This window comes from Rhinatrema bivittatum, unplaced genomic scaffold (assembly GCF_901001135.1).
Source record: "Rhinatrema bivittatum unplaced genomic scaffold, aRhiBiv1.1, whole genome shotgun sequence".
NCBI lineage: Eukaryota > Metazoa > Chordata > Amphibia > Gymnophiona > Rhinatrematidae > Rhinatrema > Rhinatrema bivittatum.
In genome coordinates, this window is record NW_021820820.1 from 147,882 (window position 1) to 163,622 (window position 15,741).

The 15,741-nt window shown below is 47.7% G+C and overlaps 1 protein-coding gene across 1 annotated transcript in view; it reads left to right on the forward strand.

Annotated features, from left to right (window-relative positions):
• Positions 1-15,075, forward strand: part of LOC115082167 (E1A-binding protein p400-like) — a gene marked incomplete at its 3' end in the record, with an annotated part of 153,268 nt that extends 138,193 nt beyond the window's left edge. The window contains 5 exon segments of the mRNA XM_029586424.1: positions 280-453; positions 8,538-8,585; positions 9,029-9,165; positions 9,252-9,308; positions 14,685-15,075. Of these exon segments, the coding sequence (XP_029442284.1) occupies positions 280-453; positions 8,538-8,585; positions 9,029-9,165; positions 9,252-9,308; positions 14,685-15,075 (807 nt within the window).
• Between the last annotated feature and the right edge of the window lie 666 nt (positions 15,076-15,741).

Here is a 15,741-nt window from a genome sequence, read left to right on the forward strand (position 1 = left end):
GTCATTCTTAACAATAAAAGAAATTCGGGGCCTTTTTTTTTTCTCTTCAGTTTCCGTCGTGGATTGTAATCGGACATGTGAGCGTTATCCGTCAGGTGTGTGATGATGGGAAAAAAGTTGAGAACCACTGTATTAACCTACTGATACTCACCCTTTGCTTGTACTGTGCTGGAAACATTTGAATACATTTAAAAAATCCTGAGCTCAGCTGCTTGCTTTCCGACATCATAGCTTCAGGCTGTGGAAACTGATCTGTCTCCTACCTCTCCTCTCCTGCAGGCCGTGAAGCAGCTGCTGGAGCTTCCTTTAAATCTTTCCATCATCTCGCCGGCGCACACACCCAACTGGGACCTGGTCAGCGACGTTGTGAACTCCTGCAGCCGCATCTACCGCTCATCTAAACAGTGCCGGAATCGCTACGAGAGTGTCATCATCCCCCGGGAAGAAGGGAAGGTAGGTTTAATGATGGGTAGACATAATGGCCCAGGTCTTCAGATTATGATCAGTATTATAAAAGGTCTTCCTGTAAATTCCTTTGTAAAAGTAGGCAATTCGCAGTTTTGTATTGTTCTATTATGTCAGATGATAACACAGTAAAATGAGACTGCAGTATCATCTATTTATTTATTTATTTTTAATTTTTTTTATACTGATATTCTTGTATAAAATACAAATCATGCCGGTTTACATTAAAACAGAAGATGCAGGAAAAATGTTACCTTTGTCAAATACATTGAAACATTAATAACAAGAAAATTATTAACAAGGGATAACAACTAAGAAAAGAGAAAGGTAAACAAGAAGAAGTAGTAAAACAAAACACAGAAGTTGAACAAAAAAGGTGGCACAAAGGGTTGCACGAAGGGGTAATAAATATGCAATGATTGGTTTAGAAGTATAAGCTATACATGTCATATTAGCCTAGTGTTCAGTAAGAACATATCTATAGATGTCTTTCCGTTTCTTAGCCAGATCAGTCCAGATAAGTAGGTTTTGCATCCCTACCAGCAGATAGAGTCAGAGAACAAAACTTTAAAGCATTGCTACCTCAACGAGAGTGCCACCTACAGTCCCTCGGTATTTCTCTGTCTCCGGCAGATGGTAGAGGTGCAAACCTGCAGTCTGATGAAAGAGAGAAAGTTAGGAGAAAAGCTGGCAAAGGCTCCCTGAGGTGTTAGGCTCCTTCGTGGACCATCCCTCAGGTGGAGCAGGGTGACTGGGGGGGTTGGAAACACTGACTGGTGTTTCATCCTCGTCTGGCTGGAGGTCCTGATAGCCAGGGGACTGGTTCCCTCAGGATCTTCGAGGTCCCCGCCAGAAAGCTCACCGGTTTATTGGGAAAGTACCCTGTTTTGTGTTTTATACTATTAAAGCTTTAAAAAAAAAAAGGTTGCTTGCAGTTTTTGGCTGTGGGAGCAGTCTGGGCACAGCGGTGAGTGTACAGGGACAGAGGGATCAGTCGGTGCTGGCCGGAGGGGAAATTTGGGGGATGAGTACACTTCGCCCTTCTTCCCGGGGACTCGAGGGAAGCCTTGGTCAGGGCGGTGTTTGCGCGGGGCGCACTGTGACAGCCACCAGCGTGGCTTAAGTTTTCTCTTCCTTGTCGCTTGGACTGTTGGTGTTGCAGAGCTCTGGTTTTGCGGCATAACCTTTCTTCCACGCTCCGACTGGGGCTGACTTTTGGCACAACGTGCTCAACTGTGTGAGCGGTCTGCTGTGGTGTTCAGCGGACTGCATAGTGTTATGGCGCCAAAGCCGTTGTGTTTTTGACATGACTGCAGCAGAGCCTTTCTCCCACGCACTGACCAGGGCTGACTTTTTTGGCATGTCGCAGTGCGCTCAACTGCTTTGGCGGCCTGCGGTGTTCAGTGGACCGCATGGTGTTATGGCACCAAAGCTTCTATATTTTTGCCATGGCTACGGCATAGTTTTCTCCTGCATGCCGACCGGAATGGACTCTCTTGGCTTGGCTGGTGTGCTCGACTGTGTGGGCAGCCTGCTGCAGTTTTCAGCAGACCGTGTATTGTTATGGCGCCAAAGTCGCATGTAGAGTGGCCTGCGGGCCATGGTCTGCACAACTCAGTGTTAGGTCCTTGTGCTTGGGCTACAAGGCAGGAGATGATGGCACCTTGGCAAGGGCTGCCTTGCAGAAGAGGGCCCTCCATCAGGGGCCACAACTGTGGCCCCGGGAGGACCTCAGGGTGCATCCATGCCCGCAGGGTAGTGTGGGCAGGATCCCGCGGCAGCCAGGGAGGCCAGGAATTCCCCTCTGCTTCTGTTGCCTGCAGTGCAGGAGGGATATAGTGGGGGAAAAGATTTGGATGACAGTCTTTTCGAGCAGGAGTCTGAGAAGCCCGATGAGTTCTTGCCGCAGTTTGTCCTGTTCCTCCATAGGGCCTTCCTGGCTAGGGAAGTGGATTGGGGTTAAGCATCCGAAAGAGAGACCAACCTGTCGTTCTTATGAGACACCTAAATGGTGCCGTGGATCTGCTGCGATGCCTGGACTTGGGTTGAGCAGGATCGACTACTCATTCTAGAAACGGGGAAGATTCCAGTGATCTGCCGGAAGACCTCCTGGAGTCGCATGGGGCTGATCCAGATGTGGACATAGATGCTGCTACTGAGGCATATCTGGGTTGTGAATAAGGATGATCCTGATCTAGATGAGTTTCCAGTGTCTAAAGGAGATGACCCCAGAGTGGTCCACGTATTTAAAAAATTTAGTCCCCTTATTCCTCAGGTGTTGCAGGGGGTCAAAGTGACTCAGGAGGAGTCGGATGATGAGGGCATGAATCCAGTCCTGGATGGTCTGTGAGGCCCTCCTCATGCTTTCCCCTTGCCTAGGAAGATTCAGAAATTGATGAACCGGGAGTGAGACTTTCTGGAAGCTAGGCTGAAAGTCGGCAGGGCCATGGTTAAGCTGTACACCCTGATGGAGGAGACCTTGGAGCTCCTGCAGGTGTCTAAATTAGATGTGATGTTGGAAGTTACCAGGAAGACAACCATCCTGGTGGTGGGGGCTGCTGCTCTGAAGGATGTGCAGGACCGCAAGTTGGAGATTGAAGTGAATGCTTGAAGTTTCCTCTTTGAGTCCCCGGACTGTGATTTGAGGCAGCATATTGCCAAGGCCCAGTTGTGTAATCTTCCCTTTAAAGGAAATCGCCATTTGGGGGAGGATTTGGATCAGTTGATGAAGACTTTGGGAAGAGTGCAAAGGGAACAGTTTGCCTGAGGATAGGAAAACCAGCAAAAAGGTTTTTCCATTTCAGTCCCTTTATCGGGAGTCATGTAGGTTCCGCTCAGGCAAGTCCTTCTCTGGTGCGGGAGCAAAGCAGTCGGTGAGCTGGTAGCAGTCCTTTCATGGCTTCCGCAGATCTTCCAAGGATATTGCTGGCCAAGGGACCGGTGGTGAAAAGTAATTGCAATGAAGCCAGCATCACCCATTCCTCCACAGAAGCGGTAGGGGACATTTTCTCCAGCTTTTATGAGGAGTGGGCCAAGGGTACCTTGGACCGCTGGGTTCTAGAGGTGTTGAGAGATGGCTAAGCGCTAGAATTTTCTCATCCAGTTAGGGAAGCCTTTCTGGAGTCCCATGTTGTCTCTTGGAGCAAGTGAGAGGCAGTTTGGGGACTCTGCAGAGACTGTTAAGCTTAATCTCGGTAGTTCCCGTTCCGCAGGAGGAGCAGGGACGAGGAAGGTACTCCGTTTATTTTGTGGTTCCCAAGAAGGAAGGAATATTTCAGCCCATTCTCGACTTGCAAAGAATGAACAGGGACTTGAGGGTTCTGCATTTTTGAATTAAGACTTTACGAGCTGTCATTGCAGCGATCTGCAAAGGAGAGTTCTTGATGTTGTCGATCCTGACAGGCGTATCTGCATATTCCCATTTGACAGGACCATCAGAAGTTTCTTCAGTCCATGGTGTTGGGCCAGCACTTCCAGCTTCGAGTTTTTCTGTTCGGCTTGGCTGTGGCACCAAGAACCTTCATGAAGATGATAGTAGTAGTGGCAGCAGCCCTTCGCTAAGAAGCAGTGTTGGTTCATCCGTATCTGGACAATTGGTTCATTCATGGGAAGATGGAAGAGGAGTGCAAGAGGTCTCTTCAGCGAGTTATGGGCACCTTGCGGTTGCTGGGTTGGGTGATAATTGTGGCAAAGAGTCACCTGGTGCTTTCCCAGTCATTGTAGTATCTGGGGATGCTCTTCAGTACCCAGAAAGGTAGGTTGTTTCTGACCCCGGACAGGGTGGCGAAGTTACAGGTGCAGGTGACTCGTCTACTTCAGCTGTCAGTCCCAATGGTCTGGGATTATTTACAGGTTCTGGAGTCCATGGCTTCCATGTTGGATGTGGTTCTGTGGGCCTTTGCTCACAAGAGACCGTTGCAGAGCGTGCTCTTGTCCAAGTAGAATCCCTTGTTGGAGGAGTATCATCTGCCTTTGCTTCTTCTGTGAGAGTCCAGGTCCAGTCTATCGTGGTGTCTGTCAAGTCACAACCTGGAAAAGGGAATGGACCTAGAGACCCTGGATTGGGTGGTGGTGACCACGGATGCCAGTCTCAAAGGTTGGGGAGCGCTGTGCCTGGGGCAGTGTGCCCAAGGATTTTTGTCAGTGGAGGAGAGGTCCTGGTCCGTCAATTGCCTCAAAACAAGGGTGGTTTGGCCGGCACTGGAGGCCTTCCTTCTCTGGGTTAGAGGCAGGATGAAAAGTCAAGCGGTGGCTCTGGAAGCTTGACAGTGTTTGGTTGGGCTGAGCTCCATTTAGAGGGAATAGTGGCTTCTCATGTCACGAGTGCAGACTATGTGTAGGCGGATTTCTTCAGCAGGCAGCGGTTGGATCTGTGGAAATGGGAGTTGTACCCAGAGGCATGGAATCATATTTGTGCCAGATGAGGCATTCCTCAGTTGGATCTAATGGCAACGAGGGCCAACGTCAAGATGGTGACGTTATTCAGTCACAGACGAGAGGTATCCACAGTGGGGCTGAATGCTCTGGTGTGCCTTTGGCCGACAGGGATACTTATGTATGTGTTTTCTCCATGGCTGCTTGTCAGTCGAGTCTGCGGCGTGTAGAGTCACATCTAGGGTCAGAGGTGTTGGTGCTGCCAGAGTGGCCACAGCACCCGTGGTTCGCTAATCTGGTGCATCTCGCAGTAGACGGGACCCTTAGGTTGGCCCATCTGCCATGCCTAGTTTCGATAAGGTCTGATATTTTCTGATTGGAAGGATCACTTCTGTCTTGCAGCCTGGCTTTTGAAAGCCAGTGATTACATCAGAATAGATATTTGGAACAGGTCATTTCTACACTGCTTCAGGCTCGGAAACCCTCCATATCTCTGGCATCTGTCACGGTTTGGAGAGTATTTGCGTCATGGTTTCTCCTTCAGAGATTGGATCCTCTATCTGTGGACGTTCCTCAGATCCTAGCCTTTTTGCAGGAGGGATTGTCTAAGGGTCTAGGCTATAGTTCCCTCTGTGTATAGGTATCCGTTTTAGGTTCCCTTAGGGGTAAGTTGCGGGGAAGTTCTTTAGTCTACCATCCTGATGTGGTTCAATTCCTGAAGGGGGTCAAGAATTTGCGGCCTCCGGTACAGAAGACTCTGTTGAGCGCCCTTTGAGCCTTTGAGAAGGGCAATGTTGAAGGATCTGACATTGAAGACAGTGTTTCTGGTGGCCATATTTTCCTCCAGGCGGATTTCGGAGTTGCAGTCACTATCATGCAGGCACCTTTTCCTGCAAATTTCTAATGATGGGGGTTACGTTGCGGATGGTCCCCTCGTTTTTGCTGAAGATGGTGTCCTCTTTTCATATTACTCAGATGATCGATCTTCTGGCATTTCTGGAGTTGTCTAAGGATTCTCCCCAGGAGAGAGAGTTGCATCTTTTGGAAGTTCAGTGGACTCTATTGCAGTATTTGGAGGTTACTAATTCTTTTCAGCAGTTAGATCACTTTTTTTGTTTGGTGGCTCGAAGAAAGGAGACAAGGCCTCAAAAGGCCATGATTTCTTGTTGGCTGAAGGAGGTCATTTGCTCTGCTTATGTTTGTAAGGGGCGCAAGATTCCAGTGGGGTTGAAAGCACATTCTACTAGAGCGCAAGTGGCCTCTTGGGCAGAGAGTCAATTGTTATCTCCTCAGGAGATTTGTAGAGCAGTGGTGTGGTCCTCGTTTCATACTTTCACCAGGCATTACCGTTTGGATGTGAGGGCGCAGGAGGATGCGTCCTTTGATGAGAGTGTATTATGTGCAGGTCTTTCAGGTTCCCGCCCAGTGTAGGAGTGCTTTGGTACTTCAAAGAGTTTTTTTGAAGTTTGGGCATAGGTTGAGTTCAAATTGTTTTTGGTTTGCTGGAGGTGATAGGGTTTTTCCATTTCGGTCCCTTTATCGGGAGTCACGTAGGTTCCACTCAGGCAAGTCCTTCTCTGGTGCGGGAGCAAAGCAGTCGGTGAGCTGGCAGCAGTCCTTTCGTGGCTTCCGCAGATCTTCCAAGGATATTGCTGGCCAAGGGACCAGTGGTGCGTGTTCGCCCTGGAGGGAGTTTTAGGCTCTAATCCAGTGGTTCCCAACCGTGTCCTGGGCACCCCCTAACGAGTCGGGTTTTCAGGATATCCACAATGAATATGCATGAGAGAAAATTTGCATGCACTCCATAACATGCATATCCTGAAATCCCCACTGACAGGGTTGAGAACCATTGCTCTAATCTTTGGCTTGGGTACAGGTCAATATTAAGGGACTGCAAGTGGTGCTCTCTGTTAATGTAGCAGTGCCTCAAAGTTTTGTCCTCTGGCTCCATCTTCTGGTAGGGATGCAAAACCCACTTGTCTGGACTGATCTGTGGTACTTCAGGAATGAAAATTAGCAAGTAAGAACCTGTTTTCTATTTAGCTGTAATCCATTTTGAGGACCATGTTCTCAGTGATTGTTATGACAAAGCAGGTCTGCTGCTCACAAACTGAACAGGTAATGTGTATAAGAAGCCCTCATGGCATTTGAAAACCTGTCTCTTCAGACAAGCATTTTCATAACAGCTCTCCCTCCCCCTTTAATCATCTTATCCTCTTACTTTTTCTGCCTGTAATTAATTATTTAATTAACTATATAACTAAACATTCTACCTGTAAAGTTATTTATTGAGGCCATGTACCTTGTATATTTCTTATTACTCCCGCATGTTGTAGTTGGTTCCCCCCCTTTTATGTTAAGTGACTTTATTCGCTTTAGCAACAGTATGTGCATTGTTCATTGTTCTTTGTTACTTGTTCTTTGTAAAGCGCCTTTAGCTACACTTTTGTTTAATGTGAACCGATGAGATGTTCCCAACATTCATCGGTATATTAAAGCTTCTAAATAAATAAATAATGGCATTTAATTTTTAAAGGTGGATGTGAGGTTTTCATACAAATGTCCCTCATTAGAAAATACCAACCAGGAATTCCAATGGCTTATATATAATCAATACCCTCCCACCAACCTCCTCGTAAGCTAAATTTTTCAAAACACTGTGAATATTTTTCTTTTCTTATTGTTTTTTCACTTTCCATTGAAAGCTCATATTTTCCCTGTAAGAAATCCAATTGGTGACACACTAGTGTGATATTTAGCTTTAACTGTATGTCCAAATGTGATTGTCGAGATTCTTTCTCAAAACTTGCTTTAAAAAACTTCCCAATCGAGTAATGCTCCTTTGCTTGCAAATCAAATGTTCACAATCAAATTATACTCCTGATATGGTCAAGTTTCGGATATAGAATCCTTGGTCAGGGGACAAATAATTGAAAGTGTTATAAAAGCTTAAAAAAAGTCTTAATAATCTCTCAGACAATATTTTAATGATATACACTAGGGAAACAGACTTCTTCCGTGAAGCTTCAGAAAAAACTAATCTCCAATGTAAATTCTTCTATATATATTACTCACAAACTGAAAGCATGGCACATGCAGTAAGTACTGTATTTAATGCCCCATCATGTCACTCTTGGGACAGTTTGTTTGTGCCACCTTTAGAGTCCCAAATGCTGCTGGTGATGCCTTTTGCCCACGTTGGGCTGGAATCATTAGAATGTGGCAATAGTCTGAGCAGGGGAAAGTACAGACTTCCTTATACTAGAATGGAATTGCAGGCAAAGAGCTATATAGTTAGGAAAGATTATTTTATTTTAAAATATTATATGCCATGTCATCCAGTGTTTTTAGTGTCTAACAAAAAAAACATATACAGTATTATAAAACCAAACAAACAGAATTAAACAATACAATTCAAGATAAGACTGGAGAGTGCCTCAACCAATAACAATAAGATATTTTTGTTTGTTTTACCTGTTTCGGACTGCTTATCCATTTCACAGTCACAGTTTGATATACTGGGCGCTCTTATGATGCAAGCTGCGAGCGACTCAGCTTGTGGTGTGACAGTAGCACATGCAGATTAATACATTCTGTTGGTGTTGCATTGATCTACTTTCCTCCCAATGTCACTGCATGACTACAATTAACACACAAGATAAGGGAGAATGACCTCACCTTGCCTTGTCTTTTTGCAGCTGATTTACGAAGCAAGCCCCAAGAAGAAGTCCAAGAACATTTATAAGGTTTGTGTGAGATGCTAAGCTGAAAGTCTGGTGCACCGGGTGATGCTGGGGAGATCATCGCTGGACCTTAGGGGCCATGGATGGGTCCGCTGCTCAGGATAACTCAGCTATAGGCAAATGTATTGACTTCCTAGCCCCAAATATGTAAATCTTCCTGTTGAAGATTTGTTTTGAATAAGCTAAATAGCAGATTCATTTGTGGTCTGTGAAGACCAGAATTGGGAGCCTATAGTGTAGAACTGCTAAAGAATTAAAGGCGTGGAAGTTGAAAAACATTTTTAACTCTGAGGTGGGGGAAAGGGACAAATTTAGAATGACGCATCATTCCGTGTGTGAGCAATGAGTGATGTCCACATATTGTCTTGTGATTCTGTGCGTGGAGCTGGGGTTCTGTCTTAGTTCTTCAACACAAAATTCCTTTTCTCCTATGCACTACTGTATAGAGCAAGAGCAGTCGGGCCCTTCGCACTGGTCAGATCTATGTCCAAGATGAGGGTGTAACGCACACCCAGCTTTACACCAGTCGCTTTGAGCTGATGAAGATGACAGCAGGAAAGAGGAGCCCACCCCTCAAGCCTCTGTAAGCTCCGATGAACACCCTTTGGTTTGGAACAAAATTAGTACAAAAAAATTATTTTATGTTTTTATGTGAATTTTTTTTTCCAGGCTCGGCATGAATCCATTTCAGAAGAATCCAAAGCATGCCTCTGTTCTGGCTGAAAGGTGAGCTGATGGGTTTGTCCTGGTCGCATAATGTCTGAGATCTGAAGAAGTAACACAGGCTGAACATTGCAGCCTGCTGTCACTGTGCAGTACCTGCTTCTATGATTGTAATTGGTAATAGGAGCTATAAGGGAGCCATATGCAGGCGGCATAACAGAGTTAATGACGGCATGTAAAGATCAAAATGGGCCATCCAGTCTGCCTAGTAAGTTGCATAGGGTGGTAACTTCCACTTAATGCAGGTTACCCCCATGCCTTCTGTTAAGGGTAGTAACTTCCAAAGGTCTCATTTTTGTGTACTTTTGCTACCTGAGAAAAGCATTAAATGTGTTAAAAGTGTAGCGTTTAAAGTTTTAAACTGCTTCATGGGTTTAAAAAAGGTTTGGATAAGTTCCTGGAGGAGAAGTCCATAAACTGCTATTAATCAGTTGACTTAGGAAATAGCCACTGCTATTACTGGCTTTAGTAGCATGGGATCTAGTTAATGTTTGGGTCCTTGCTAGGTTCTTATGTCAAAGTTTCTAGAACTTTGTCTTGCCATACTGAGCATGTGCATCCAGATGGGGTCCCTCTTCAATCTCTTTTTCCGTGAAGCTGCAGCATCGCAGTTGGTGAGCTCTTCTTGGCCTTTACGGCCAATTTTGGAAAACCTTTTCCTTCATTCTCTTTTCAGCGGATTTTTCGCTGCATTTGATACCGGGTCCCTGTTGGTCCATTCCCATATTGTCCCTAGTTAGGGTTTTCGTCGTTTATCGGTAAGTTTCCTTTCGATTGATTCCCCCACAGCGGTGGTGCTTCGGTTCCTGTTGGCCTTCAGTGCCCGCTGCCATTGATTTTTATTTTGCGTCCCTTTTATTTCACCCCATCATGGCCATGCCTGATTTCCGGTAATGCCCTTGGTGCCTGAGGACCATGTCCATTACGGGCCCTCATGAGACATGTGTCCTCTGCCTGGGGGCATTGCATGACATTCGGGGTTGCCACCAGTGCACACAGATGACCCCAAAGAGACATTGTCTTCGGCTGAACAAGATGGAACAACTCTTTGAGTCGGAGAAGACCGAACCATTAACATCGGCGGCATCGGCATCGAAGGACCTCTGAGCCGCACCGATGGACACTATGCCATTGACATCGGTAGGACTATCGGTGGATAGAGACGTCAGAGACTGACCATCATCGAGCTCCTCCAGGCCGAGGACATCTTGTTCCAGCACTGGGGAAGGATGGTACCGAGCATCGAGGGAAGTTGAAAAAGCATCAGCATTGGTCCCCGTCAATGCATGGTGGCTAGTAGATTGCATCTCCTCCTGTTATGCCCAGGCAGGACTGCATATTGGGGGTTCTGTCAAGGCTCTCTCTGTCCGAGCCATGGCAGCGTCGGTGGCCCACATGTGAGCGGTTCCCATGGAGGAGATATTTAAGGCTGCAATATATAGTTGTCTCCACACATTCACATCTCACTATTGTTTGGATAGGGATGGCCGATGCGACAGTAGATTTGGCCAGTTTGTCCTTCCGAATCTGTTTAAGGTATAGAACCCAACTCTCTTCTGCCTAGGGCCCATTGTTTGGGTTCAGGCTGACTCCCCCCTCTGAAACCAACTGCACCTGGTTTGGGTTTCTGTTGGTCCTCTTTTATGTTGACAACAGCATGTAGCTAGGGATTCAGCCACAGTGAGGACTACCATCCTGCTTGTCCTCTGAGAAAGCAGAATTGCTTACCAGTAACAGGTGTTCTCCGAGTACAGCAGGATGTTAGTCTTCACAAAACCCGCCCGCCATCCCCGGAGTTGGGTTTCTCCTATTTTTGTTTTTCTATAATTCTGAAGAGGGACCCTGCGAAGACACGTGTATAGGGCATGTTGGGCAGATGGAGGCAGAGAACAAAACTTTGAGGCACTGCTGCATAACTGAGCGTGCCACCTGCAGTTCCTCAGTATTTCTCTATCTCCAGCAGATGGTAGAGGTGCACACCTGCAATCCTGACCAATCTGTTGGAGAGTTGAAGCTGCTCCTCAAGGTTGCCAGGTTCCTTAGTGGGCAATCCCTCGAGTTGAGCCAGGCGAACGTGGGGGGGGTGGATACCCCTGGCTGTTGCCCGCAGGTTCTGGGCCCCTGATAGCCAGGGAACTGGCTCCCTCTTCGAGCCCCGAGGTCCCCTCCTGCCCACCGCTTGTGCCCTCATGGAAGTATCCCCACTGGGGTGTTTTCTTCTTCTTTCTTTATTTTTGGCAGTTTCTGTAGGGAAATAGTTTGTTTAAAAAAAAAAAAAAAAAGACTATTTTGAGGGACAGCTAGGAGAATCAGCCTGTGGTGCAGGACCACGGCAGTTGGTGGTTTCCTCTGCAGGAGCGAGGAGCAGTGGTTACTGACGCTCGGCAGAGGGGTTTCCCGGGTGGGGAACCTTTTTGCTCCGATGTGCGCAGCTTCTTCCACTCGGGGAGCGGGTTTATTTTTAGCTCCATATAGGCCTTGGCCCGACCCCTGTTTCTGCCACATTTGCAGTACTCTGCAGCTGCCTTTTTTTCTCACGTGTGGCTCTCGCGCTTGCAGACCTTCTCGTGCTTGTTTTGCTGAGCGATCTGCTGGGACCATGTGGTGCGGCCCAGGGGCGGATTGACCTATCGGGGGATCGGGCTTCCCCCGGTGGGCTGGTCACTCCTGTCACGCGATTTTTTTTTTTTAATTATAAAGTTTCCAGACAAAATATTAGGGGGCGCTGCGAGCAGTGGTATCCCGAGGGGAGCTAATGCCCCCGGGGCAGGGAGGCTCATGTGGCTGCCAATGACACGCATGTAGCAGGCAGATCGGCAGGGCCGTGGTGGAGCTCACATCACCACGGCCCGAAGAAAAAGATCGCGTTTAAACGCGCTGATGCTCCTCCTCCTTCCTGCCCACGCGGCTCCGGCCGCGTGGGCAGGAAGGAGGAGAAGCATCAGCGCATGTAGAAGAGGAGCAGCACTTGCGGGCCTCCGCGAATCATCTCAGCGGCCGGAGAAGAGGAATTGGCCTGGTAGCAGGGCTGCTGCGGCCCGAGAAGAGGAAGAGGCCCGTTAGCAGGGCTGCTGCAGAGCCCATCCTGCGGAGACCCGCGAAGAGGATGCCCAGAGGTGAGAGAGAGGCTGAAGGTCTGTAGAGTGTGTATGTGTGCGTGCATGAGATGAGTTGAGAGACTGTGTGTGGGAGTGAGGACCTGAATGTTTGCAGAGATAGCATGTAAGAGCCTCTGTGTGTGAGAGAGACAGCATGTGACAGGTAGAATCTTTGCTTGAGCAAGACAGCATGTAGGAGTGAGAGAGAGCCTGTGTGTGTGCGTGTGTGTGAGAGAGACAGCATGTGAGAGCCTCTGTGTGTGAGAGAGAGACAGCATGTGCCAGTGAGCGACTGTGTGTATGAATGATTGTATGAGAGAGAGCATGTGACAGTGAGAGCCTGTATGTGTGTGAGAGAGAGAAATGCATGTGAGAATGAGAACCTGACTGTGTGTTTGAGGGAAGAAGATGGAGAGAAAAAAAGATAATATAAAAGGAATTGGAAAAAAACTAAGAAAGGGAAATTGGAAAAAAAAAGCCTGTGACCAACCGATTAGAAAACTAAGATCAGCTAGCAAAGGTAAAAAAAAAATAAATTACTTTTTAGTGATTGGCACATGTAATCTTTGGGAATGTGCAAGAATAGCACTTTCTCTATGCGGATCTCACAATGTACGAGATCAGCATGGAGAAAGTGGAAGCCCACGGGGCCTGCACAGAGGAGGCAGCAGGATGGACTTCAGTGTCAGTAGCAGCAATCACGCCTCCCCAATAGCCATGTGGCAGCAGTGACAGTGGCAGCAGAGGAATGAGAGAGGTTCTGAGTTGCTGGCAAAAGAAAGAGAGGGGGATCTGCCTTTAGTGTGTGCATGTGTATGAATGGGACTCTGCCTGGGAGTGTATGTGTGTGAATGCATGGGTGCCTGCCTGGGTGTGTGAGAATGAATGTGTGCATGCCTGGGGGATGGGGGGGGAGTGTGAGAAAATGAATGGGAGCCTGCCTGGGGGTGTGCGTGTGTGTGAGCCAGTGAGTGTGAGAGCATGAGTGTGTATGAGAAAATCCAAGGGAGTAAGAGTTTGTGTGTGTGGAGGGGGAGAGAGTGTCTTAGAGCCTGTCAGTGAGAGCGAGAGGTTATGGTGGATATAAGAGCATGAATGTATATGAATGTGACAGTGTATGTGTGAGAGAGAATGTACATGTGAGTATGTGTGAGAGAGAGAGGATAACCTCCTAATCCTTGACAATATCAGGGTGACTGGAAATCAAGAGCTCCCACAGAAGGGGGACAGCAGGGGCTTTTTAAAATCCTTATTAGTTTTAATTATTGAATGTTATTTGATATATGTGCTGTTTTGAAATATTTTATTAGTGTTTGGGATATTGTAAAAAATGTATATGATTTTAATAGAAATTCTGTTTATCAGTAGTTTTAAAATATTCTTTTATTATGGTTTTATATATAACTGATGCTTTGTTTCTTGATTTTATTTGTTTTATGAGGAATGGTGGTTCTCTATTGTTAATACACAGAGTCTGGCTTCTTGGAGTTTCCATTTCAGTTTTTGTCATTTGTGCTCCATCATTTTGTATTCTGTATTTGGTGAGAGTTTGTGTTCTGCATGCAAAGACTGAGATGAAGCATTCTTTTAGCATGTGGTTTCTCTGTAGAAATCTGTGTAGTAGCTTGGCCTGTTCTGTTTTCCTGATAGGAGGTGTATTGATATTTTAGATTCTGGTGTAATATTTGTGGTATTCTTTTTCATAGGTGGGGTTGTTATTCTTTGAGTGTTGGCAAATAGTACTGTGTTGATACGGGAGGACCATGCCGAAATATAGGGGTGTGTACATATATGTAAATTATATTGTATATGTAATTGGGTACCCATGGGCCAGTATGGAGAAAATCCCCCGGGCCACTATTTTCCCTCAATCCACCCCTGGTGCGGCCTTGCTCACAGCAGGGGCGCTGCAGTGTAAGGATGTCAGGGAAACCGCATGTGGAGCCCTATAGGGCCTGCGGGACCTAGTCAGCCCTCCTTAATTCCCTTTCCCTGTGCACTGGCTGTGCTGCAGGAGGGGAGGGATCCTCCGCTAAGGGTCCTAAGTATCTGGAGGGCCTCCTGGTCCATGGGGACCTCTTCCCCTCCTATTCCCGTAGGGAATTGCGGTCAGGGGACTCTGGACCGCAAGGCGGGTGACTCTCCTCCACCTCTCTCCCCTGCTGCGCAGGTTTGTGAGGAGGGGGGGAGGTCTCTGAGCCTAGCAGCCCTGAATGGGTTTCAGAAGGTCTTTCCTGGTTTTCTCCGGAATTTGTCTTTCTTATGCATGAGGCCTTTCTAGCATGTCAGGCAGCCAAGCGGAGACCCAAGAAGCCCTCTCCGCGACCGTCCAAAAGAGCTTGGGCATCCTTGTGGGTGTCCGCTCGGAGTCTGGACGGACATCGTGGTCGTGGACCGTTTGTCCAGTTCGAGACCCTAGGGATCTGGGGGACTCTGATGATCCGTTGGAAGAGGGGGCGGCCTCTCTGGCTACGGACCCGGGGGCAGACTCAGATGAGGACCAACCTCCGGAGGAGGGCAGCAAAGATGACCTGGACCGCCCGGAAGCGGTTGGAGCGGAGGGTGACGACCCCCGGGTGGTGCGCTTGTTAAAGAAAGAAGAGCTCTGGCCACTAATTCCTCAGGTCTTGGAGGAATTAGGGGTCAAGCTGATTCAAGAGGAGTCTCTGATAGTGAGGGTGTTAACCTCATCCTGGATGGTTTGAGGGGTCCTCCCATTCCCAACTAATGAGCTTCTGAATCTTCTTTGGCACTGGGACTCCCTGGAGGTGGGCTTGAAGGTTGGAAGGGCCATGGCGATGCTGTATCCCTTGTTGAAGGAACACTTGGAGTGCCTTAAGACGCCTGATGCAGCGGATCTGCTGTGACCAAGAAGACTATGATTCCGGTGGCCGTGGCGACGGCCCTCAAAGATGTCCAAAATCACAAGCTAGAGGTCCAACTGAAGCACATGTTTGAGGTCTCAGCGCTTAGCCTCTAGGTGGCAGTGTGCACTAGCTTGATGGAGCGTGCTTGTTTATGCTGGATTCAGAGACCACAGGAGCAGGCGTCTCCGGGCGTACTGTCCCCCACACAGGCGCCCGTCTGAAGGCGGGGGTGGCCTATGTGGTAGATGCTTTGTATGATCTGGTGCGCAATATGGCTAGGAGTATGGTCTCGGCGGTGGCAGCTCAACGCCTCTTGTGGCTGCATAATTGGTCAGTGGACATGTGGTCTAAGACTCAATTATGTAACCTTCCCTTCAAGCTGCTGTTTGGGGAGGACCTAGACCAGCTCATGAAGTCTCTGGGTGAAACCAAGGGTACAAACTCCGGAAGGATAAGAAGGTCATCAGGAGG